Source organism: Protopterus annectens, chromosome 2.part0, assembly GCF_019279795.1.
Source record: "Protopterus annectens isolate FY-2018-M chromosome 2.part0, PAN1.0, whole genome shotgun sequence".
NCBI lineage: Eukaryota > Metazoa > Chordata > Ceratodontiformes > Protopteridae > Protopterus > Protopterus annectens.
Genome location: NC_056728.1, coordinates 1,135,784,758 through 1,135,812,566, shown reverse-complemented (window position 1 = coordinate 1,135,812,566; position 27,809 = coordinate 1,135,784,758). Strand labels below are relative to the sequence as shown.

Here is a 27,809-nt window from a genome sequence, read left to right as displayed (position 1 = left end):
TAATCACTTGAAATACTGTAATCCTGTACAATCACATCAACTAGGCCTAGCCACATGGAAAAAAACCTGCAATATCAGCAAGTTTTCCTATCAAAACTTTCAAATGAAGCATTTATAAGTTCATAGGCAAGTACTAGGCTAGCTGCCTTTGTGGGCAATTTTAAGCCTAGCCAAATTCCCTTTTTGTGCTTGACATAACCTATCCCATTTGGTTATAGACTGGCCTTATACATCCCATGGTTGATAATTATACATTACCCCTAGTGAGAATAAATGGGATCATGCCATAAATAATTTGAAGGAACCCATCATGGGATAAAGCATTTAGGAGCCATATCTCTCCATCAGTAGTACAGGAGGCAGTCCGAGGGTAAATGTTCTGTTTCCCATTCATAGATCTAAGCTGTGCTTGAAAATGGACAGGGATGAACTTTGTTTTATGTGGATGGGCAGTCTGTCTCATAGCAATGGCATCCACTACAAAATATACCTGCCCCTTCAAACCAACCATTCTGTTAATTTTGCAGAACAGGTTTAGATGATTTCTAATGTCATTTGACTTGATGATGTGCTATAAATCCTTCAGTAATGGGTTGGAGGATGTTTTGTATTGCAGACACAGATCACTTCTTAGCAGTTGGTAGGATACAGAGTAAAGTTACAGGGTTTTGAGTTGGCCCATGTAGGACATGTTTAGGCCTTGTATCCTTTTGGTAAGGTATCTCTGTGGGCATTCCAGTTATTACATGTCTCTTGACAGATACATGTCAAAGGGTGCATTACATTCAATGTTTGGCCTAATAAGAGACAAGTAAAGTTGGACAATGACATCCTTAGATCTAGATACAATTCCTCTGTTTATAAGCTATGCAATATAGAAGGACTTTCTCACAATAGTATACACATGTTGGACAAAAGGTAGTTCGCTGTCCACATACGTTCCCAAATCCTGAACAACTTAGTCACCTCTTAGGATGCACTGTCTTTTAATAACAGAAACAACAAGTGTGATTAACTGAAAGTATAAGGTTATGAGAGGAACTGTAGTAAAATGGTGTTAGAACGGAAACTTAATTAAATATTAGGCATCAAACCTATTTGAATGAATAAAAATCCCCAGAAACCAAAAATCAGCTTATAATAAACAGTATACGCCTTATATCACGCAGGCAAAGTAAAAAATCAAGTATCACAGCAGCAAAATGTACTATTCAAGGACTGAAAGTGTTTCTTATCAGAACTCAGCAGCTGAAAAGATTAGGAGTAAGAAGCAGTTTTCTAAGTAATCCCTCTCTTACTATGGCACTAGAAAACTGAAAGAGTCCTGTCTGTTGGTCTGTAAGGCACTCCCTCAATTGCCAGGTGATTGGTCCATCACACTCATAGACAGGCAGCGAGAGGGACACTGAGTTTTAGTAGACTAGCACAGGAGGATAGCAGGACACTACTACCCAAATGCCAGTAAAGCAGACTGTTAGCTGAACATCAACATATTCTCAATAAAGATGTTGTGGCGCCACAAGAAAACCAAAAAATTTTGTCTCAAGTTTTTTTTTTTTTTTTTAATAAGATCAACTATCCAGAAGTTTAACCAGACTAAAGAACTAAGGGCTGACATACAGCCAACCATCACATGCACAAAACAAATGCAATGCATAAAGTCCCATCCACATATTGAATCTTATCAGCAAGTAATGCTGCAAATTCATTACTCTTAATAATGCAAGCATTTAAGGAATAAATAGAGAATACGACAATGAAAACCTGAACTGTTTAGACTTAAATAAGAACTTTTATCAAATGATCACAGTTAAACAAAATTCCCCAAGCTGCACATTAAGAGGGATTTTTAACTTGCATATGGAATATCTCAAAATCTGACAAAAATAAAATTATAGCACTGCTCACAGACCTCAGTCTACATGTCTTTATTAAGGAAATAAAATAAGTACCTTACCACAACGGCTGTGTGACAGCACCATGCCAGTATTGATATTTCATTGAGACAAACCAGACTGCTTCGGTAAAAAATCAGAAACAGCTAAAACCTTTGTGTTTTTTTAAGTTTGCTGTTACACATAGGTTTATAGGTAGGTAACTAGGCTACTGGCCCCAGGGCCTATATAAGCCTAGCCAAAAAGAAACCCTGGCTTTTGCCACCCAAGAAAAGTATTTTCCTGTGCCCCTGTCGAGCAGAGCCACAGAGCTGATCCCCAGGATGAATTTCCTATTTCCCATCCAATCATCAAAATTTTTCTTCAACACTGCGAAGGAGCTTTGTTTGATGTAGATAGGTAGTTTGTTCCAGAGTATGGGAAGTCTCTGGGACAGGAATCTATCCCTCCAGCAAGTTCTGTTTATTGCGGTGACAAGGTTTAGGTCCCTAGAGCATGTAGCTCAGAGGGATTGGGATTTCTTTGAGTGGAGCATGTCCAACAGCTCTATGTTTGACATAGCTTTGTATGTTAGGCAGAGATCACCTCTGAGAAGGCGATATGCGACAGAGTAAAGTTGGAGTTTTTTGAAATGGTCTGCGTAGGGCATCTGTTTGAGGCCGGCAATCCTCTTTGTGAGGTATTTCTACGGCCCCTCCAGTTGTTGTAGATGTCTTGTGAGGTACATACCAAAAGGGACGTCATATTCTATAATGGGTCTAATGAGTGAAGAGAAGAGGGGAACAATTACCTCTTTTTTCCTGGATAAGAAACCTTTTGTGATGGAGTGTGCCACGTAGAAGGATTTCCTGACTACTGTGGTGATGTGATTATCAAAGGAGAGACTACTGTCCACCTGTGTCCCAAGGTCTCTTATCACACTTTCGGTGTTAAGCACACTACCACCTATGTGGTAGCTCATGCGTACAAAGTTTTTACCAAAGGGGATGACAATGCACTTTTTGGCATTGAGCTTGATGCCATGGCTTTGACACCAGGCATCTGTCTCAGTGAGGCCCTTTTGTAGGATGCCCACGTCATTAGGAGTTTCGATTATGGCTCCTAGTTTGCAGTCATCTGAGAACTCCCTTAGCCAAAGACCTTCTCTGTTAGCCTGTACTTCTGAAAAGTAGATACTAAACAGGAGAGGACCCAGGACTGAACCCTGTGGTACTCCACTAGTCACTGGTCTGAAATCGGATTTGGAGTCTGCTACTTTCACAGTTTGGGTTCTGTCAGTGAGCCAGCTGGCAACCCATCTTGTGACATAGGGATTTATACCTAGTTTAGTGAGTTTATCTATAATTCCAGAGTGGGGGATGGTGTCAAACGCCATTGGCGAGATCTAGATAGTCTGTGTGAACCACCTACCCTCGTCTATGGCTTTGTTGACTGCTTCAAAGAAGTCTATCAGGTTTAGGAGACATGATCTGCCTTTTACAAACCCGAATTGGGTGGGGTTCAGAGTTTGGAGATTACCAATGTCTTTGTTTATAAGTTCCATGATGATACATTCCATGGTCTTGCAGATCAGGGTCGTTAGACTAATGAGGCGGTAGTTTCTGGGGTCCATGGTGGCTCCCCCTTTGCGGAGTGGGACAACCATCGCTGTGCGCCATTCAGCAGGCACAAAGTCTGAGGTGAGGCTATGATTGAACATGGTGCTTAGGTGGGGTGCCAGTTCATTCTGTAGTTCATGGACAACACAGCCTGGGATGTTGTCAGGTCCCATGGATGCTGTGTTCTTGGCTTTGGAGAGCGTGGTTTTTACCTGTGCAGCTGTGATTACAGGAACGTTACATTCTTCCGGTATAGAGATGGGCCCTATAGGGGGTGAGGGGAGGTAAAGTTAGCAATGAACCTATCTGCCAGGATGTCGGCAATATCAGTTGGTTCTGTATATTTAGTGCCATTGTGCTGTAACTCAGAGCAGATCTGAGTGTTGCCACTGAGATTCTTGACATAGCTATAGAATGATTTGTGGCTGTCTTTAGAATCAGTGGTGATTTTGTTTTCGTAACTAGCTTTGAAGGATTTTATGAGGGATCTCAGCTTCTTACTGAGGCTGACCAGGGAGTTCCTCCAATCATGGGATTTGACTCTTTGCAACAGTTTCTTTCTTCTGTTGTAGAGTTTGTTTATGGCAGGGGACCACCAGATTGGCTTCCTTTTTTGGAGGAATACATCTTGGTTCTGTTAGGGATAGCACGATCCATGCACTCGTGTAAGTGCTTATAAAGTGCATTTGTGTAGGATTCAGCAGTCGTACCTTTATTGTCCGTCTGCATGGGTGTTGTGAAGTTTGCCACTTCTGTCTTAAGAAGCGTGAAGTTGGCTTTGGAGAAATTTTTTACAGTGGTTTCCCTAATGGGGGTGGGGGTGGGATGTGGATGTCTAGGGTGATTAGCTTGTGGTCGGATCTGACCGAGGAACTGACCTCTGGTGTGGAACACCGGTCGCCCATGTTGGTAAAGACCAGGTCTAGGATATTGCTGCCCCTGGTAGGGATGTGGATAAGTTGATCCAAGGCATTGGAATTTATGAATTCCAGAAAAAATTGATTAAAAGAGTTGGTACATGAGTAGTTTTCAGTGGAAATACCCTGCAAGTATGGTAGCTGCACGGCTCCAAAAGTACTTGGTATGATGCAAAAAAGCAAGAGCCAGCAAAACAGTGACTTTACTGACTTTGGCTGAAAAATTACAAAGCCTTCATCAGTGTATCAAATGCTTGTAAAAACATTCCCCTTTATATAGTAATTGGCCCACATGGAGGTTATATAAGACATTACACTTTTATAAAGATATAAACATGTTAAAAATACTCATTTAGTCCTGGAGGAAATAGTGGCCCTAGATTAACAATCTATTTCTTCTCTTTGTTGTTAAGTAATTGGTGCCAACCTGATTTGTTCTTGTTATTACCCTGAATTTTCTCTATGATGGTGAAATGAAAATTAGCTCTGGGATATTTCAGTGTTTTTGTATAATGCAGTGCTTATTCTCTTGATCCTAACATCACTCAGGTGCTCCAAAATTCTAAACCTGAATGGTCTAGAGGTTTGGCCAACACAGAAAGCAGAACAACTGAATGTAGCCAAATATATTAGCCATTCTGACTGACAATTGGCAAAAAAATTAATATTGAATATTTGGCCACTGTTCTTGCTTGAAAACTCCCTTGTTTTGAAGATACTTTTGCAATGTCTACAGTGTCCACATGGAAAACATCCTTGTAGAGCCCTACCCTCTATAGTTGTTTGTGTGGAGTGTGTATCTGGGGTGCCTATATGTTTGTAATGACTCATATGTGAGCCTAAATGTTTTCCTTTTCTAAAGGAAAAATGGCACGTCTCATCGACAATATCCCTAAGCCAAGTATCGGCTAATAGAATGTTCCAGTGTCTGCGTACAATATTAGTATTTGTGTTCCTCCCATAAGTGGTAATAAGTCTGATGGGTGTATTCTGTTGCACCAGTTTGTCCTTGTATTGCAATAACCCAGACCTGTCATGTTCAGCTGCCCAATGTTTGGCTCGGTGTATGTCCCCTGTTTTGTACCCTCTCTGTTTGAATCTGTCAACAAGATCTTCCTCATATATATGATGGGTATTAGCATCTGAGCAAATCCTTTTGATTCTTAGACATTGTGACTCTGGAATGTTTCTGCATATGTGAGATGGATGAAAGCTGCTGGCATGGAGTAAGGAGTTAAATTGTGGATATTTTCTATAAACTTCAGTAGAAAGAGTATGGTCAGTGTTCCGTGTTACCAATACATCAAGAAATGTGATGCTATTGGTATCAAAAGAGACCGTAAACTCAATCCCCCATTTGTTCTGATTGAGGTATTCAACAAAACCCTTAAAGTAAATGCTATCAGATCTCCATACCAACCAGCAATCATCCAAGTATCTCCTCCATATGTCGATCTCTTCAAAATAGATGTTATGGGCCTGATCATAAATGAGCTGTTCTTCGATATAGGCCATGAAGAGATTGGCATATATGGGGCAAAGGAGGCTCCCATAGCGGTACCATTCAATTGTAAATAACATGATTCCTGAAAATAGAACACATTTTTAGTTAAGACATGTTCTGTTAAGCAGACCAAAAATGTGTTAAAACCCGGTGGGTATAGCTCGGTCTTTGTAAGCCAGTACTCAAGAGCCTCCAAGTCCGCCCAATGAGGAATACTAGTGTACAATGCAGAAACATCCAAAGTACACATAAGCCACCCAGCCTCCAATTGCATGTCTGAAATGATCCTCAAAAATTCCGTGGTGTCTTGCATGCTAGCTTTTACGTGTATAAGTAGGGGCTTAAGATGTAGTGTCAGGAATTGGGAGAGTGGTTCTGTAATGAATCCTCTGCCAGAAACGATAGGTCTTACTGGTGGATTTTGCATATTTTTGTGAATTTTCGGTAAAAAGTAGATGTATTGACTAAAGGAATCCCTAACTGTAAGGTGGTGTAAAGTGTCATCTGTAATAATGCCCTCTTCTCTGGCAAGACGAAAACCATTGATCTGTTCCTTAAAACCTTTGGTGGGGTCACATACCATATATATATATATATATATATATATATATATATATATATATATATATATATATATATATACACACACACACACACACACACACACACATAATGTCGTTTATTCAAAAGTTGTCACATGGCTTCTTCTTGATATTGTATCATATCCTGTATCACAATAGCACCACCCTTGTCCGCTGGCAAAATGACTATATCTTTGTTCTTACCCAATTCCTGTACCATGTCCATCTCCTGTTTGGATAGATTATTAGATTTTATGTTCCATAAAATTAAAGTGTAGATCTTTGAGGATCGAATTTTGGAACATAAAGACAGTAGGATGTATGGGTGGACTGAAGCTAGACTTATGATATTTGAATCCAGATTGTGGTTGTGAGTCAGATGCTGTATGGAAGAACAGTTTCAGATTAAGACATCTACAAAAGGATGATATATCCTGTGCAAAAGTATCCTCAGGCACAAAAAAGCCTGCTATAAAATTCAGTCCTTTATTTAGTAAATTGACATGAGAAGGTGAAAGATCAACAGAAGAGATATTTATTACATTGTTCAGTATTACTTCTTTACCATTAGCCTGAGTAGCTGTTCCATGCTTTCCGGCCCTGTGTTTCATGTCCCCCTGCTTTGGTTTAACCCTAAAGGGGTAGTCATGTTACTTTTTTGGCTGTAGGTGAATCTGTGACATTCTGTGCATAAGACTCCAGTCCAGAGGAAGATTCTTCCCCTGATCCCTCACCACTGGAGGTCATAGATTTTTTTAGTATAGAGCATGGCCTCTCTCTTTTATTTACATTCCTGTTAGAGGGTACAAATCTGACATGTTTACTGTTTGCATATGTGTGACCTGCCTCATAATCTGAGACATCTCCATTAAACTTCCTAGTCTTTTTCTCCGTTAGTTGTTCCAATACTAAGAGGACCTGGCTCAATTTCCTCAGACATTGATTATATCCTTCATCATTTTCAAATTAGGTAATATCATTACATATGGTTGTAATTTCAGAAATTATCCTATCAATGGTCCTGTCATAATATGAGGCTAATGTCTGGACAAGATCCATGGATGCCTTATGTTGCACTTCTGCCCATTGTTGTATGAGTGTAGGGTCAGCTTCTGTCACTAATGGTTGAATACACACCCTCAAGCCTCTAGGGGAAATGTCCTTAGTGATGTATGCCTTAAATAACTTGGCATGCCAAATGTTGGCCCGTAGGGCCCTCATGCTCTTATTAAGTTTGTGAAATTCTATTTCACAAGTGTTGGAGTGCACAGTCCCATTAGAAGTATTTGGTGTACTGATTAAGCCAAAAATGGCTAAATCATCCCTATCCGAATGAAGCCCTTTGAGTAAACTGGATAGATCCATCGTTGTTTGATATATCCAAATGATGTTTAAATATAAGGTGTTGTTGGTATAAAATATTGTCCTTAGTTAGCTAAATAGCAACCAATTAATAATAAAACATATTATTGTGGACCAAAGGAATATACCATATAGTAATTATCCCACACAGGGCTTTATTAGCAGTGGAAAGCCCCATTTATATATATATATATATATATATATATATATATATATATATACATATATTTTTTCGAAATAGTGAGAGCAATATTAACCCCTGCCAAAGCCTGATAGTTCCACAACTGGAACAAATCCAAAAGATACAAATAGAGTATAATGGCTCATGTATTGCTAATAGCTGATGAACCTATATTTCAAAAAGGGCATTATTAGGTTGTTGGGTTGTACCCTAATATTTTCCAGTGTATCAAGAAATGAGGAATGGGAATCCTGGTGGGGGATATGTAGCAAGTTAAAATTCGGATTGCGGTCTTGCCCAGAGTTAGTTGCACTTGGATAATCTCGGATGCATTATGCTGAGCAACTACCCTGGAGATGTGGATATCCTTAATGAATATGGACACGCCTTTAGTGTTTCGGTCGAGGTTAGGTGGCCAAAAGATGTGGTATGAATTATAGCCTGGTAATGCAGGGGTGCTCTCTGGAGCCTTGAGCCAGGTCTCTGTCACTGCACAGATGTCGATGTTCTCCATTTTAAGGAGTGCCTCGAGTGAATGCATTTTCAGGTTTAGACTTCTAGCATTGAGTAGCATTACCCTCAGAATTTGCTTGCTTGTACCGGCCAGTTACAGTGGTAAATTTGTCATTTGAACCTTGCCTAAAAAAGGCACTATAGGGGTTGCAAGAGCCTTATCCAGTATCTGGAATCCCAAGGGCGACAGGTGCAGGCCATCTCTGGCAAAGCATTGTGGTCTGTTGATCATGTCATCCCAGGCAGACAGATACTGGATCCCCTTAGAACGACACCAGAAGCTTAGCCAATTGTTGAAGTCAATCATTTTGTCCTTGTACTGTGGTATAATTCTGGGTGATGGCAGGATGTTACTCAGGGCTAGGGTCATACCTGCCTGGGCTACAAGATCAGACAGCTCCTCCATGTCTCTTTTCATGTAGTCCAGGGAGGTACATCTCAGGTTATTCACACCAACAGTCATATCTGTACTTGCTGTGGAGTGACCTGAGTGCATGCGTTATGTGGCAGATCCTGGCACCCGACAAGCAGCTGATAATAACTTTCTCCTTGTTTAGCCTGGTGAGTCTAACATCAGTGTGCCTGACTATAGAGTCACCTATGACTAGAGTGTTGGGTACGTTGTTATGCCTTATGGGCTGTGGTTGAGTGGCACACTGAGTTTGTGGGCTATGTGTCATTTGGGAGGTTGCTTGCGTTTCTGCTTTGGAGGTCTCAGCTGCTTGAGCAGATTTTTATTGAGAGCCTCTGCAAATGTAGGTGTGTGTTTTGTGTTGCTATGTGTGTGTTTTGGTGGTGTAGGTTTTGAGGGACTATGTGATATGTGTGGTGTGGTGCAAGTGTTTACCTTCTCCTCTTGACTGTCTAAGTCCAGTCTTGGGTGGAGAGAGCTTTCCTTCCAGTTTGACTATATAAGTGCATCTCTCACAGGTTGCAGTGTTGGGTGGTAGGAGGAGAGGGTTGTCTGTGTACATGAGGCAACTGCTGTATTGCCCCAAGATGCCCAGATTCATCAGGTAGACAGGAGAAAACACCATGAGCCGACCCTTAGACATGCCTGGATAGGTGCTTATTTATTAAGTACTAAAAACTGTTTTCCTCTAGACAAGTGAGGAAAGTTGAGTGCTGTAGTAATTTGTAGCTTATTTAGTTCTTACAACGAGATCTGAACAAGTGCTGAGCTCAAAGAAACAGATTTGAGTGCTAAAACTAAAAAAAGTACAGTTTTGTACCTACCATAAATGTAGATGTTCGAGGATTCCCTTGCTGCAGTCCTGACTATTGGGTATAGTCCGCGTCCCAGTCGAATACCAGAGTATAAGGCTGGCGTCGGTCATGGCGCCCGCATGACCGGCGTCATTTCCTCAGTCTTTTCTTGCCCCAGATGTCAGAAGACCCAAAAGACAAGTCCCAAAACAACCTGCACCAAAAACATGTACAATATATACAGCAATATATACAAAAATATAAGCATGTAAACTCACCTACACAACCACCCTGAAACACAGAGGGGAAGGAGCGAACATCTACATTTATGGTAGGTACAAAACTGTACTATGTTCTTCGTCTTCCCTTGCTGCAGTCCTGACTATTGGGTAGAATCCCAAAGCAGAGGTAAGGAGGCTGGCAAATTATAAAGTAGCAGGAGCTGACAACATGCCTTGTAAAACAGCTGTGGCAAAACCAGCCCTAGTCTTAGAGTATATAGGCAGGTGATAATGCCTAGAGAAAGTATGCACTGAACTCCAAGTAGCTGCTTCAGAATATCCTTAGTTGCCACCCCTTAGAAATGCTGTTGAAGTGGCAGTAGCCCTAGTGGAATGAGGCCTAATCCCAGCTGGAACCTCTTTGCCATGATGGGAATAACAAAATGCAATGCAAAAGCCAATCCACCTAGAAATAGTTTGTTTTGACACAGGCTTGCCCTGTGAACTCAAAGCAAAAGAAACAAGTAACTGCTGAGACTGCCTAAAATCTTTAGTCCTGCTCAAATAATAACGCAATTGCCTGTGTACATCTAAAGTGTGCAAAATCTTTTCCCCTTTATTTTGAGGATCTGCAAAAAGTAGGCAAATGAATAGTTTGGTTTAAAGCCACACTAGAAACCACCTTAGGCATAAAGGAAGGATTAGTGCGTAATGAAACCCTGTCCTTATGGAAAACCAAAAGGGCTCTACTGCCATAAGGGCCTGCAACTCAGACACCCTTCTTGCAGAAGTAATAGCCAACAGAAAAGCAGTCTTCCATGACAAATATTTCAATTCAGCAGTAGCTGCAGGCTCAAAAGGTTGTAGAGTAAGTTTTTCCAACACAAAATTGAGATCCCAAGCAGGAGTAGGAGCTCTACGGGGTCTTATATTCTTTGCCCCTCTAAGAAACTGCTTGAACAAAGGATGCGAAAACAAAGGTGGGTCACAATCATAGTGAGCTGAAATTGCTGCAGCATGAATCTTTATGGAAGAGAAGGACAAACCTTTGTCCAATAATTCAGTAAGATATTGAAGAGCCACACTCAAATTAGGCTCTGAAATCTCCAAATTCTTTGCTGTACTCCAAAATAAAAATCTCTTCCATTTTTCTCTAGTACTAGGCCTTCTAGCTTCCATAATCACATTTAAAACTTGTTGAGGAAGCTGAGACCTGCTGTGCTTCAACACAGAATATGCCAAGCTGTGAGATGAAGAGATTGAAGCTTGACATTGAGCAGATGACCGTCCTTCTGAGATAACAGATGAGGAATCAGAGGTAAAGGCCATGGAGGCTTGTTTACAAGACTCCTTAGAAGTGGGTACCAGTGCTGCCGAGGCCAATCTGGAGCTATCAAAATCATCCTTGGCCTGTCTTGTCTGACCTTTAATAATACCTTTGGAAGAAGAGGCAGAGGTGGAAAGGCATAGACATGAAGGTTTTTCCAACTGAAAGACAGAGCATCCACTTTCCAAGCTGTGTGATGAAACCCCTTTGTGCAATACTTTGGCAGCTGGTGGTTTAGTGGAGAAGCGAACAGATCTATGTCTGGAGTTCCCCATGACACTGTCAATTTCTGAAATACATGAAGATCCAGTTTCCACTCGTGGGGATCCATGATTTGTCTGTAATACATCTGCTAGGGAGTTCTGTGCTCCTGGCAGAAACCTTGCCTGAAGAGTCAGTTGCAGGCTTAGCAGTCTCCCATAAAATCATTGCTTGCCTGCATAGAGGATAAGAAGGTGTCACCCCTTGCTTGTTGATGTACCACATGACAGTTGTGTTGTCTGTTAGAATCAACACCTGCCCTGGAAGAAGTAACTCCTTGAACGCCATCAATGCAAACTGGACTGCTAACATCTCCTTCATGTTGATATGTAGATGCTGTAGTCTGGCAGGCCACTTGTCTTGTATCCACTTTCCATTTAGATGAGCTCCCCAAGCAGTGTCCGAGGCATCTGTCGTTAAAATCTGACTCGCCTCTGGCGGGTCACAGAGAGTCCCTTGTTTAGGTGACATTCCTGAGCCCACCACAAGAATTCCTTTTGAAGGCAAGGTATTATGTGAATGACAGTGTCGAAATCTTGGCAGTGCTGTGTCCATACATTTTTGAGATACCATTGCAGCTTCCTCATATGCAGTTTGGCATTGGGAAGCACCAGAATACAAGATGCCATGAACCCTAATGCTTGAAGGACTGTCCTTGCAGTCAGCACGGACTGATGAGATAGTTGATGGAAGTAAAGTGACAGACTCTTTTGTTTGTCCGGGGTTAAAAGGCCATCTGGGCTGCTGTATTCAGTCTCACACCCAGAAAGCACATGTCTTGAGAGGGTACTAGACTGGACTTTATTTCGCTCTGGAATACCCTAGGCATCTTAGCACTGCTATGACATATTCCAGATGCTGTAGAAGGTCTTCCTTTTCTTGAGCCAGAATCAGGCAGTCGTCCAAGTAAGGATAGATTTGAATGCCTTGAAGCCTGAAGTAAGCTATCACTGGAGCCAGAACCTTTGTGAATACTCTGCTGGGCAGTAGATAAGCCAAAGGGCAATGCAGAGAACTGATAATGAAAATCTCCAGTTATACCTTCTGCAACTTAGCCTTATAGGCACATGAAGGTAGGCTTCCTTGAGATCCAAAGTTACCATCCAGTGATCCTTGCCCAGCAGAGGTAACAGTTGCTGTAACGTCAACATCTTGAACTTGGGAATGTCCAGATAAGTGTTGAGGATAGATAAATCCAGAATTGGTCTCCACGTGTTCCCCTTCTTTGGTACTAGGAACAGGCGAGAATAAAATAAGCCCCTTTCTGATACAGGGACTGGCTGAATGGCCCCTATCTGGAGTAACTGATAAACTTGCTTGTGAGCCTCTTTTCTTTGTGGAGGAGGAACATCTGGCATGCCTTTGAAAGGGGGCATTGAGTGGAAATAAAATCTGTAACCGTGATGAATGATATCCAGCACCCATCTGTCTTGAGTGATTAAATCCCAATTTTCTTTGAAAAGAGACAATCTTCCTCCCAAAGGAGCTGAGTCCACTGGCAGCTGAAAAGGCAGGTCATTGGTTCTGCTTACGAAGGACTGACCCTGCCCTCACCAGAAGTCTGAGCAGGTGAACTGTCTGATCTAGGCCTAAACGAACCTTGAGCCCTGCCCTACCACGTCTAGACCTACCCCTAGACTGGGAACCATAAGCAGGATATGTCCACCCCTTAGCAGGCCAATTTCTACTAAATTTGAGGCTGCACCTGCAAAAATCTTTAACAGTCTGCATAGACTTAGCTTTGTCCTCCATTTTCTTTAAAACTGCTTCCACAGGCGGTCCAAACAACACATCAGACTGTAAAGGAGCATCCAAAATCCTGGTCTTAACATGCTCAGCTAAATTCTGATCCTTCAACCAGGCATGTCTGCGAAGAACAGAACTAGTAGCAGCCACCCTCGAGGAGGCCTGAACAGCATCAAAACCACACTGCAAAGAATGCTTACCCACTTGTTCAGACACATGAACCAAATCCAGCAATTCTTTACACTCAATACCTTCCGCCAAAGCATCCACCTTAGATTTCAATTGTGAAAGGAGATAATTCTGATATTTCAGCATATGAAACTGACAATTCAACGCCCTCATGGCTAGAGTGGAAGAAGTATATACTTTCTTACCCCACCTATCCAAAGCCCTTGCCTCTTTATCAGAGGGTACAGGATTTTTAACCACAGAAGCTTTAACACCTTTAGGCCCCTGAGAAACAGTTTCTGGGTCCGCCCTGGGACTCTTAAACAAATACTTATGAGCTTCGGGCACCCTATAATACCTATCAGGCTTAACAGGAGCAGGAGGCAAGGAGTCAGGGTTCAGGGAAGCCTCTGCAAAAACATCCTCCACCACATTCAACACAGGAGGAATAGCTAAGGGCCTATGCTGGGGTAGAAACAAGAATTCCCTAAGCCTTTTCCTGGAATCAGAGTAATCCTGGCCTTCCCATTTAAAGTGCTCCCTCATGGAGTGAAGAGTCTCTGAAAATGAAAAATCCTCAGGAGGAGAAGCTGTAGGAGTGGAATCATCCACATCAGAATCAGAATAAGCAGGAAACTCTTGCAAGTCTTCCACAGAAGACTCTGAAGCCTGTGAACACTGTTCAAAACTATCAAACTCCTGTTCCACCCTAGGCCTCTTATCAGGCGGGGCATAGAACCTCTAATCAGAGTAATCAAATCTTCTGCCATTTTAAGCATATGTTTCTTAGGCACAGAGCCGAAATGCTAGGAGAAGCCCCCACAGAAGCTGAACTTGGCCTACCTCTAAAGAAGCTTTGGCAACAGAAGGAGAGGCCCTAACTACCTTGGGAAGAGAGGGAAGAACAGTTACCTGAGAAGCCCCTCAGGCTGGCCTACCTCCTGAGAGGGCACATCCTGTAACAGTAAAGTATCTGCCTGAGTCTCCATAGAGACCCCCGGCAAAACGTCTGGCTCCCTGAGCCTTCTAAAGAACCGACGTCCGGGACTGCGGTTCCTCACCCCTAGGCTTCACTGTTTAGTCCTTGCGCTTCTTGGAAGCGGGCGCATCCGGCGGCATATTATAATTACAACGCTTCCCAAACACTAACCTAGCACAATCAAGCCTCCTCTTAATAGTGCGCTTGTTAAATCTAGCACAAGAGCGGCAACCAACAACCTCGTGCTCAGGCCCTAAACAAGGTATACACAATGTATGATAATCCCTATGCGTTATCTGCTTCCCACAAGAAATACAGTTATTCACTTTTTCTGACATCCGGTTAAATACTGAGGCAGGAAAAACCAAAATGTTCCCCACTTAGCCAACTCTGTTTCGGTCTGAAACTCCGGTTTGGAAAATCTCAGAACGCCAACCTGCACTCGCAAAATTGCTTCTGCATCGGACCATGCGGCAAAAAAGACTGAGGAAATGACGTCGGTCATGCGCATTAGTACCCTGACGTACTGACGTCAGTCTAAGGCGCCATGACCGGCGCCGCCCTATACTCTGGTATTCGGGCCGACTGGGACGCGGACTATACCCAATAGTCAGGACTGCAGCAAGGGAAGACGAAGAACATCTGGCTAGTTCTAAGGGAAAATTTGAAGAGCAGGCTTTATGGCGCCGGGAGTAGTTTACCCCTACCTAAGTGTCGATGCATAAAGTGTATTTTTTTTTAATACAACAGTAGCAAATGAGCAAACTGATTTAAACAAATTAACCAAAAACAAAATAACTAAAATTAAACACCTACTAACTTACTTTTGTGATCATGAAGCTCTTCTGTATATTAACAGATAGGAAGAACCAATTTTCTGGGATCACTCTGTCTCTCAAATTTCAGCATCCCAGTTTCCATAACCTGGCTCCTTCAAGGAAGGAGTTCTTAAAATCCTCTGCGATGTTCTCTATATTTTTCTATGGGTTACATACAGTATCCTTCTGGTTGCAATTTTTTAATGATAAAACGGAGCATTAAAAGGGACAGAATTCCCAAAGCCAAGACAGTGACTAGTTTATCAAAAGTATTGCATTTTAGAAAAAATGGAAAATACTGTTCCATACTAACCCAGAAGCGTCACTGGACAACTGGTGAAAGGAGAATAGCAAACAAAACCTAGGTAACTATGAGATTCCACAATCAAGTTCCTATACTACTATCTGCACAACATGGCTCATTACGGCTGCATACCTGTCAATAAACTGGTCTATAAGGACAATGTCACCTGGCTGAATCTCTTCTCGCAGTGAACCACAGGCTGTTGTTACCAACAAATGAGTGCAGCCTTCTTCCTTTAGGGCCCAGATGTTTGCACGGAAGTTTACATTAGTTGGTGAAATAGTGTGTTGCCTTCCATGCCTGCAAAAGGAAAAGTTTATTGAGTTACAATATTCTTAAACCCGGACCGTGTAACAGAAAAATGTAAAAAAATTAGATTTGCAGTACAGTGCTTGCTATAAAATTGAACATTACAATAGTTTTGGTGGTTTAAACATGACTGCAAATCAAAATTAGCAATTTGACATATTTAAACCTCTCTAAAATCACTGTCACTTTCTGTTCTTCTGCTGGCTTCCTCATATGCACAAGTACAAGTGTGAAAAGCAAAACAAAGCAGTAAGCAAATCAACAAACATCAAAGCAAACCACTATGAAATAAATACAACTTCAAAAATAATATGCCACAGGTTAACAGATTTCACAATTAATGTTATTGAGAAGGTATGCCTGAAGTGTGAAACTAATTAAAACAAAGCATTTTCTTCCTCACTAACAATCTCTGCTCTGTATTTATTTATTTTTTCAACAGTACAGTGCAGTATGCCGTTTTGGCATACGTTTAAAATTGTGTGTGCTGCTTCCTTGTCATTGTATAGTGCCTAAAGTGTTCTTTCTCCACTCTAAGTCAGTTTTTTGTGGTGATGAGTCTGAATTCCTTTACAGAAGTAACTGAACAGAATCTGTATAATTTCTTGCACACTGCTGTGTGTTACTTCAGTGCTCAATGTCTTACTAATGACAATGTTTGGCAAGTGAGTGAAAATGCATCATTTGTTTTGTTGCAATCCATGTTTTGATCACTTTATAATGATCACAACTAAGTTCTACAAAACTGAGCTGCTCTGTTTGTAACCCATCTCCTGAAATTTTAGTTTACTGACAGTCTTTCAAACTGTTACTGCCCCACAAAACTACAACTACTACCACCACCCTCAAATAAACAAGCCAAGATTAGAGAACATCATAACCTTTTACTGCTTTACTATCAGTGGTTAGTTGCTTTATGGGTGGCCGCGGTGGTGCAGCGGTTAGCGTTGCCGCCTCACAGCAAGAGGTTTTCCGGTTTGATCCTTGGGTGAGTTGCCTTCTGTGTGGAGTCTGCATGTCCTCCCTGTGGTTGCATGGGTTTCCTCAGATATCCCAAAGACATGCTTGCAGGTGGATTGGATACTCTAAATTGGCCCTAGGCGTGAGTGCGTGCATGTGTGTGCCTTCCGTGGAAGGTTGGGCACCGAGCTGGCAACTCGACACTGTAAAATTCCACTGCCAGTCATGAGCGGACAGGTGATCCACTGTGGCGACCCCTAACCGGGAAAAGCCAAAAGAAGAAGAAGAAGAAGGAGGTAGGCTGCTTTATATTCTAGTACATTCACTGCATTTTGTAAGGATAACATTATGTTCTGGTTCCTTTAGATTATAAAGGTGTGTGCGTGTGTTCATATAAAATGGAAAACTATCCAATTAGACTGCTAGTTACTTTTGCATCAAGTGTGTCTGTACATAGCAAAAAATCAGTGCAGGCCACCTAGGCCTCACATTCAGTCACAGATCCATTCTCACAGCCTTCAAACTTTAATTAGCAGCTATTTTTCCTCTCAACTTTAAGTGATCTAAAATTTGGAGAAGACTCTGCAGGTAGTTTCCACAAAATGTCTATAACTCCACCAAAACATATTTTGGGTTCAAATTTTCAGCTTACTCTCTATGGACTGCCACTACCTGAACTATGATCCTGAATCTGTACAACCCGGGCACAAACAGCAGTTTATGAAAATGTATGTGTAACTATATTTACAAACGGAATTGTGCAATGTTAAATAACAGTTTGACAAGAGAGTCCCTGAAATGAATACCTTGAGATTTTCATACCAAAATTCTGCAGTGTTAAAACATTACAACCCTACATAATAATTAGTTAACATGAGCACTGGAACTAATTTACATTAAAACACACTACAAAACATAATTGCCATTCATTAAACGTAAAAAAACGCCCATTTTACAAGTGCAATAAGACACTTGGAATGTGCATGGCATAGGCACGCTCATCTTAAAGACTCCGCCTGCCTTCCATATCCCTGGTGTCCAGTAATATCTATGTTATTCACAGCCCTTCATGCATAAACACACTAACACATCTAATCCATCGTCTTTTCTTAGGTAAATGAACCTCATCCTGGCACGTCAATGGTTACATAGCTAACTTATGAGTAACTTGAGGTACAAGCCAGATCAATAATGGATTTAATTACACTAAGCCATTCTGGTATTTACTGTAGTTTACTTAAAGATGAAGAAAAACAGCGAGGGTTACTAAGAATTATTATGTTTTCAACTGATTACTCCTCCCCTTCTCTCACAATACCACCACCCACCCCCACACACTGTACCCACGCTGAAAGGCTACTTCAGCTACTGGATTGCTCAAACAAGCTGACCAAGTATGTGCATTTTAGTTTAAATGGCATCAGCTACACACCTAGACCTTACTTCTCTAGCCAGAATCCTGTGGATATCAACTGATGAGAGTGACATACCACTACAATTTTAATAAGGGAAGCAAGCACAAAAGTTTGATGCATCTTCTTCATTATTTTATTTTAAGTTTATTATGGGGATCAAGACTCCTTGATTCAGTATACAAAGTGAAAGGAAAATATTGGATAGCCAAATGGTAATAATAAAAAAAATATGCATACGTGTGTGTGTGTTGGGGGAGGGGTGGAGTTTCATAAAAAACAGGAAACTCATTGCAGTAAGTTACAGAATGATAATTTCAGATATAACCAGAGAGTACAACATTGCTTTATACACACAAACACACGTGTGTGTGTGTGTGTGTGTGTGTGTGTGTGTGTGTGTGTGAGCACACCCACCCACCCACAAAAAAGGTTGACATGCAAAAGAAAAAAAAGTGTTTTTGTAGGGGGCCATGTGGAGGGCTGTGCGCCTGCACTCCCTACTAATTATACAGTAACTCCAAGATCGCACAATCCCCAGAGGAAAGGGTACATTCTCCTGCCATGAGAACTATCAGTCTCATAGACATGTCCACCATCTGTGTTGTCAATCAAAGTGTGTTGACAGTACACAGGTCGATTTAAGCTCAGACTGACCAATGTTAGGGAGCCAGAGTGTGTGTGTGTGTGTGTGTGTGTGTGTGTGTGTGTGTGTGTGTGTGTGTAGACACACACACACACACAAGCGTGCGCACATGCACATATCAAAACTGATAAGACCACTTAAGGGAATAGTGTTTGTAACAAAAGAAGATACTGCCAGCCCAGCCATCTGTAATTTTGCAAATTATATATCATTTGTGAATGTCAACATGCTTCATATAAGATGCTTGTATTGCAGATGTATTAGAACTGTACGTCACATTGTACAGACGTGTGCTGAAGAGGTAATCTGTAAAGTACTGAGCAGAAATGTATATACACTATTGTAACTGTTTATATATATATATATATATATATATATATATATATATATATATATATATATATATATTAACAAGTGAATCTGCAACACAATAAGTTAACTTCAGAAGAATAGCTGAGATTGAGATGCTGTCTTTCAGTTTCAGTGCAACAGGAGACAAGGTATAGAAGTAGAAGTTTTTTGTACTGTTTTTAAATGTGGAGGAATGTAAATCATTTTATGACTTCCACCATTTGCCAAAAGATCTGAGGTCTATGTATTTTCAAAGGTAGATGCTAAATGCTACAGTAGGGGTTTTCGACTGGGATAGTCAGATGGCAAGAAGTGATGTCATGCTCCAGGCTACCTGGCAGTAATATTTGAAATATTAATTTAAGTAGAATCTGAGAGAGAGAGACGGAGCATTTTGCATTTTGTCTTTGACTTGACAAGAACATCCACTCCCCACATCTCCCTGCTTGCTGCTCAGTAAGTAAGTTAACTAGAGTACAGTAATTTCTCTTAGATACAGTCAGGAATATAGTGAAGTATAGCTTAGACGTTTTCTTTATTTGAGACGTCCTGATATTTCCTGTGATTTCGAACTCTGATGCAACTGTGATTATTTATTATTTTCTTGTTCTTTTTATTTGTAATTAAATATATTTAAACCTTTCATTGTGGCTGATATTTGTGAGACCTATTTAAGTTCTGAGAGTACTTGAATAATTATTTGTATAAGAAACTTCTCTGTGTGGAAGATTTTCATTCCATATATTTCTAGTTAATCACTGTATATTAATCAGATCAGACAATAGTAGTAGAAGTAGCGAACGTAAACTCGTCAAGTCAAAATGTAATAATAGAAAATATATAATTCTACAGCATTACTAAGTATTCGAAAGTAATTCAAGCAAGGCAGGCAGTCTGTTTCCAGTCGAAAATCCTTTATTAAGTACACAGACAAGCGATCCAAGTAAAACAAAAATAGAGTAATAATTTCCTCACAAGCTTTCTAAATATATATATACTTTTTATCAGGCATGGGAGTGGTTTATTGTGCTGTAAAACAAAGTGTTATTGGTACACATGGTAAATTCACATCCCTTCCCCCATCAGTGTGACATTCGAGCTGGTCCTGCCCTACCTAGTAGCTGTCATAATAATATATAGCCCTAATGTACTTTAATGCTACATCTTATTTAACCAAATTATTAAGTAGATTATTAAGTTTGTGATTTTATACAAGGCAATACTACATGGCTGGAAATATATCAACCTTAGTTCATTTTGCGATCAAAAATTATATATAAATATATACATATACATTTTGCATGTAAAAATCAGTTTCTATTTTCATAACCTATTGTTAACAAAGATCGCTTTCGTCCTTCTAGACTTCTTCAGGTCTGTGTACAAGAACCCTAAAAACCTATATAATTGTATAATTAGTACACCTTTCCCTTCATAAAAGATACACAGGTTTTAAGTTCCAGATCCTGGATCGCATAGACATGGGTGATCTTGAAGGAGACATCCCGAATATTCTGGAGAAACATGAACTCATGTGGCAATTAAAGCTGAACTCTTTTAGAAAGCCTAGACTAAACTATTACTGTTCAATTAAAAGTGCACTGGAACTTAGAAAATTGCCATATTGTTTACATGACTAATTGTATTTTATTTTTTTCTACAAACTGGTTTTAAATACCATTTTAAATCATTTGAAATTTTTTTCTGTTTCTCTTTTTTCCACTTTATTCAAAATGATGGTAATAACAATACTAACTAATTATACAATTATATAGGTTTTTAGGGTGCTTGTACACAGACCTGAAGAAGTCTAGAAGGACGAAAGCGATCTTTGTTAACAATAGGTTATGAAAATAGAAACTGATTTTTACATGCAAAATGTATATGTATATATTTATATATAATTTTTGATCGCAAAATGAACTAAGGTTGATATATTTCCAGCCATGTAGTATATTGCCTTGTATAAAATCACAGACTTAATAATCTACTTAATAATTTGGTTAAATAAGATGTACCATTAAAGTACATTAGGGCTATATATTATTATGACAGCTACTAGGTAGGGCAGGACCAGCTCGAATGTCACACTGATGGGGGAAGGGATGTGAATTTAACATGTGTACCAATAACACTTTGTTTTACAGCACAATAAACCACTCCCATGCCTGATAAAAAGTATATATATATTTAGAAAGCTTGTAAGGAAATTATTACTCTATTTTTGTTTTACTTGGATCGCTTGTCTGTGTACTTAATAAAGGATTTAATAAAGGATTTTCGACTGGAAACAGACTGCCTGCCTTGCTTGGATTACTTTCGAATACTTAGTAATACTGTAGAATTATATATTTTCTATTATTACTTTTTGACTTGACAAGTTTACGTTGCTACTTCTACTACTATTGTCTGATCTGATTAATATACATTGATTAACTAGAAATATATGGAATGAAAATCTTCCTCACAGAGAAGTTTTCTTACACTGTTTTGTTTTTAGACCCACTACACTTTAGTGGGTTGTTTTGAGACTTAGGGGATACCACGGAGATTACTTGAATAATTATTTGATGACACTGTGGGCCATTTCTAATAGCCTTGCTCTTGGTCAAACTACCATTTGGATTAACAGTAACATTACACAGTAAGATTGGACACCATTTGTTAAGGGCCTTAAAGTAGCTGATAAGGAATGACTGGTGGCAGGGGAAACTACCTTACAATCTGGGCAGAAGGAGGTATAGCTAGTAAACCCTGTGCCAGCCTTTCCCATGTGTGTGCGTGTGTATAAATCAAACCTCAAATAGTGTGTGTGTCAGCTACCTGGGCAGGGACACAAAGCTCTAGTTGGACAGAGAGGGTTGCTGGAGGTCTTGGCTTGGTCACTCAGCTGAGATCTCAACTCTAGCTGTGCCAGTGGGGAGTCCTATTGGGGATCTGGAGAAAGAGGGAGAAATCAGCCCCAGACTGACTGTGGTCTCTGCATGCTCTTAAGGGAAATTGCACTTTACTCTGTGTATACTTCTCATTCTTTCCAATGTTCGTCCCCCACTGGTGCTAGTGGTGAGGATTGAGGCTCTTTGATTACTGTTGCTAGTGGTGGGGTGTCACATTGTTATCTGGTACATCAGATAAAATGCCTCAAAGACACTAATCATTATTTCACAATTTTTTTTTTTTTTTATAAACCAGCAGTAGCTTTAATCATACAACAATGTCTACACTTTTTAATCCTTGTGACTTCCTTTGTCTCATCTACCTAATCATCTAATGCACAAGACAATAAAATGAATGACATCAGCTTACCAAGAAATATTTCTTGTGTGAACTATAAAAAAAAAGAATATTGAGCTATTTAAAATAAGGCAGAACAAGGTCAGCAATAACTGAGTAAATCTTGGGGGAGTGGGGTGGGGGGATGAAGGGATGGGTTGGTGTACTGTGGATCATTGTTTGAGATAAGCATGTCAGGCATTCTGCAGCAGCTGTCATGCTCTCAGGAAATAACCAATAATAATTTACACATACCAGATGCACAGTTAGTGAACTAAAAAAAAATCTGTTCTACCTTTGTTCAATGCCTTCCTAGTAATAAGTAATGAATAATCTCGTCTTCGAATACCCTTATAATATGCATTGCACAAACTTCTTAATCAATTTGAAATGACATGCTTAACATCTTTCCACACTACATCATAACCAATTCCATTTAGGTTGCAAAAACATAAGTGCAGAGGCCATTAAATAAATTTCTATTTCTGGGACCCCAGGACCAGTCCAGCCAGCTTCCCTAGGAGAATCAGCTTATCCAAATATATTCTGTACTGTTTATACTCAGATAAAATCAAACTAATTGTTGTTAGCTCTTTCAGAATGCATTCTGGAGAAGACAATGGAATTACAAGAGAAACAAAGCTCTTAAGGCAATAAAGAGATTTGAACAGTTTACATCTTCTGTTGAAACTAAACTCTAGATCTTCCCAAGAGGTTATAAATGTAACACATGTTGATTTTAGCTGCAACTATGTTTGCCTGACTGTTTCCTGTAAATTTGATGTTACTGGCACTCATATTCCAGCAATGTATGGCCCCATACAAATAGTAATCCCTGTCTTTAGCCTTAGTGATGGCTAAAAGTTTATGGATATCGCATGTTTTTACCTTATTTTATTTGTAGCCTAGAAGGTTCTAAATTTTGTAATCAACTTCAGAAATGGACACAACTGCCTCTCTGCATCACCTAAAGTATATTACAAAGATCTGCACATGATAAGCGATTAGGTTTTAAATGTCTGGAAAAGGCATTTGTTCAACTCAAGGACAGGGGGAATCTTTGCCTTGTCCCTCTTTCAAGATGAAAGGCTTTGGAGAATCAGTCTCCAGTCTTGACTGACATATCTACTTGGTGAAGGCTTCATATTACATTGACAAATTCATCCAGGGAACCCTAAACTTTCTTAAATAGAAAACATCAACAACCACTACTGAATGCTTTTCAGTATCAAATACCAGTATAGTTAACAGACAGGTTGAGGCACTGGTGTTTTCTGTCAAGAGTAATGGTTTTACAATACTGTCAAATATCTGCTTCCTTTACATAAAGCATGAGTAACCTTTACGGACCAAGTTTGGGAGAAGGGGGCAATTCTGCCAACAAAAACATTCAACTTCCAGTCAGCATGACATACTCATCTATAGTATAGCATTGGCATAGCTTATCTTACAAACACACCCTATCTTTCAACTGTCTTACAAGCACAGACTTCTAAGGGCATTTGCTTGGCTTGAGAATCATCAAGATTAATTCCGTTTCGTAAATATATGAATGACTTTCACAAAGGATGTTGTTTGCAATATATATAAGTAGTCCTTAATAAAAGGCTTGTCAACACCTTTGAAAAGTCTGATCCAGGGGTCTTGCATTTTTCTCTGATGCCCTCTTCAATTCCTTCACTGTAACTGGAGCAACTAAACTCTCCTACTGTATCATAGTTAATTACTTTACATTTAGTCCTTCAAATATGCACTCAAACTCCCACTGCCCTAACTACTGCAGTGTCTCTTCTCGATACAGCTCCTTCTAAAATTCTTTAAAGGCTTAAGAAATAATTATCAAATGTCCTTTCAATAATTTTAATCTTAGGATTCCTCATCTACGCCCCAAGGCTACCTGCAATCTGCAAAACAGCCTTGTAGCTAGAGCTTTGTTGGTTCCTGGAGTGTATCTCTTTTGCTGATACCCCTTCTGACCTACTAATCATTACACAAAAATCCTTCAACCTTACTGAATCGTGGCTATCTAACAATCAACTTATTCTCAACTCTAAAAAGACAAAACTCCTCCTCTTCCTCCAAAAATCCCTCTACCAGCTTAAATCTTCATTTACCATCTCTTCACTAAATAACACTTTAATTACCCCTGAAACTCATACTAAGCTCCTTGGTGTGACTATAAATGATCAGCTCAAACTTGATCTACATGTAAATCACTGCATTAATTGATAATCTGTCCTTTAAATCTCACCATTGCCTAACTCTGATGACTCTCATCTAGCTAGAGTTTCCTAATTAACTCTTATTTTCTCAATTTCTAGTTATTTATTCCATCCTGAATAAATCCTCCACCTGCCTTAGTATCTCTGCACTTACCTCCCTCTACACACCCGCCCTAGTATCTCTTCACTTATCTCCCTCTACACACCCGCCCTAGTATCTCTTCACTTATCTCCCTCTACACCCCGCCTCGATTTCTTGGAAGCTCTGACCAATACCTTCTTCAAATTTACAAACCTAAAAAAATCAATTGGACAGCATCTCTACAGCTCTTCTCTTGCCACCCAATGGAATAAACTTCCTTTGCCCCTGAGAAATATTTCCAATGTTCATAAATTTAAGAAAACACTTAAACTACATCTAAATTGTACTTTGTCTTGTCTCTGTAATCATACAACTTGAACCCTTCCCCTACACTAGTTATATTTTTACTATTATTGCTTATATTGTCAAAGTCTTTGTAAATATTTGTCTTGCACTTTATCAAGTTCTTATTTTTATAGTTGTAATGTAGAACTTTTCTCCCCAGGCCTCTGCTGAAAAAGGGCTATGCCCAGTTGGACCATCCTGGTTAACAAATGTCAAATATATAAAATACTCAGGTTTTATGGCATGGGCAGTTTTTGTTTTTTTGTTCTAAAAGGCAGCCCTCCAATCTAGTAGGTGCTTGCAAAAACTCTGCCTTACAGTAATCTCCACTTCTCAGGTTAATTTGCAGATTCCTGATTGTTCCCACCAAGCTTTTAATTTTAACAACTCTATATTCCTTTGCCTAAAAATTGCAACTCTTGTCTCCTGACTCCTTTTTTTTTTTTTAATTATTCCACACCACTGCTCTCCTAACTGAACCACCTCCTTTGTTACTGGTCTGTATGTATTGTTGAGTTAGCCGCTGTGTAAACTGTGTGGTATTTCTTGGAAAAGGAGGGATCATGCAGATTTTTTCAGAAATGGTTGAGAGTGTCCAACATGGTAATTAGAGCACCATGACAAGAAACCTTTTACCAAACATCTTTGTTCCCTAATCCACACCTTTTCTACACATGTAAGCATCTTGTACCTGTAAGAAAAACAAGTAAACTCAAAATTTAAGTGATTCTAGTTTGATTATCAAAACCTTCTCAAATGTTTTTTTGCCAGTGATATGGGTCTCAAGTGCATATCATCAAATTTTATGATGGTGTTTGAATCACCGGCCTTTAAAGTGCAACCTTCCATAAATTCAGTCCAATCCCTGCATAATAAACAGCCTCCCTTCTTCCCATTCCCAGATGTATATATGTACTTATTAAAGCAATTTTAAGATCAGCTAGACATCTCACTTACAGGTGATGTATCTGCTTTAGAAATGCTTCCATTTGAAGGGGATCTTTCTACAGATCGATATACAGACCATTTTCCTTCTACCACCTATGACGCTGAATATACTCTCTAAATCCAAATTCCAACATCTTAGTATGCTCACATTCAATTACATGGTTTCCCTGGAACATAATTATTTTAGATTGTTTAACATCTGAACTCAAACAATTAACATTCCAAGATAAAACTTTATAACTTACTGCTATAAGCTCATGCATAGTACAGTAGCATTCTCTCATGGCTTACCATAAGAATCACACACAACTTACCTTACCACATCCAGCATCTTCACAGTTTAATTTTAATTCCCAGGCTCTTTTTCACACACTAAAATCTACCAGCTTAAAACAATCCTCCTAAATCTTTCATAAATATATATATATATATATATATATATATATATATATATATATATATATAGGCATAATCACGAAGAAACCAGGCGTCCACCAAAGCTGTTATCTTAAAAAACTTTAATGAAATAAGAGGATAAGCGCTTTCACACATAGTGTGCTTCATCAGATCCATGACATTAAAATGAATAAAAAACATTATATAGTAAAACACATAATAAGCAGCCAATCAAAAAAAATCTCAATTACTGATGTATACTACGTTTTTTAAGGATAGGTTTTAAAGGTACAGCAGCATTGATACTCGGCAGCTTATCTGCCTGCAGTCTAACAATCCATTTGATCTCAGCAATCTCAAGCTTATTATTAAAATCACCCCCCCCCTTTTATTCATGTGCACAAGTTGTAGTACAATAAACTCAAAACTGTGTCCAGGTTGTAATGATACATGCTTAGCCAAGGCATTAAGAAGATTCATACGTCTTCTTTCTTCTTCTTTCAGATTTTCCCGGTTAGGGGTCGCCACAGTGGATCACCTGTCCGATCATGATTGGCAGTGGAGTTTTACAGTGTCGAGTTGCCAGCCTGGCACCCAACCTTGCACAGAAGGCACATACATGCACGCACTCACGCATAGGGCCAATTATTGTGTCCAATCCACCTACAGCATGTCTTTGGGATGTGGGAGGAAACCGGAGGAACCCCATGCGACCACAAGGAGGACATGCAGACTCCGCACAGAAGGCACCTCAGCCGAGAATCGAACCGGAGAACCTCTTGCTGTGAGGCGGCAATGCTAACAGCTGCACCACCGTGGCCGCCCCGTCTAATATCACCTAAATGCTGCAAAATCAACATTCTAATTGTTTTCCCCCATAAAACAAAGTGCTATGTCTGCACTTAGCTAAATATATCAAGCCTTTAGACCTGCAGTCTGCATAAAATCTTGGTTTAAACAAAAAATCATTAGTGGGGTGCTTAAAGTCAATCACAGAAGAAATATGACAACAAGCTTTACATAATCTGCAAGGAAATGTGTAAATCCGATCTGACACAGTGGAAGATTTAAAGGTAGACATATAGTAAAGCTGTCTCGTGTGATAAATTATTTTTAAAGGTGTAACTAGTATTGTCACCAACAATTGCTTTACATTTACCATCAGAAAGTAGCACTGGCCAAAACTTATTCACTACATTGCATACCTGCAGCACATTGTTACCATAAGTTGAAGACAGCCTAACATTATTGCAGGTTACATTCCTTGTGTTACACTTCATAGAA

General features: G+C 39.8%; 1 protein-coding gene across 2 annotated transcripts in view; it reads right to left on the bottom strand.

Moving 5' to 3' along the window:
• The window catches only part of LOC122793375 (methylthioadenosine phosphorylase), a 1,037,156-nt gene that overhangs the window by 369,668 nt on the left and 639,679 nt on the right, over window positions 1-27,809 (bottom strand). For both annotated transcript variants that reach the window (XM_044061328.1, XM_044061329.1), the window contains exon 4: window positions 15,714-15,881. In XM_044061328.1, the coding sequence (XP_043917263.1) occupies window positions 15,714-15,881 (168 nt within the window). The remainder of the gene's footprint in view (window positions 1-15,713; window positions 15,882-27,809) is intronic.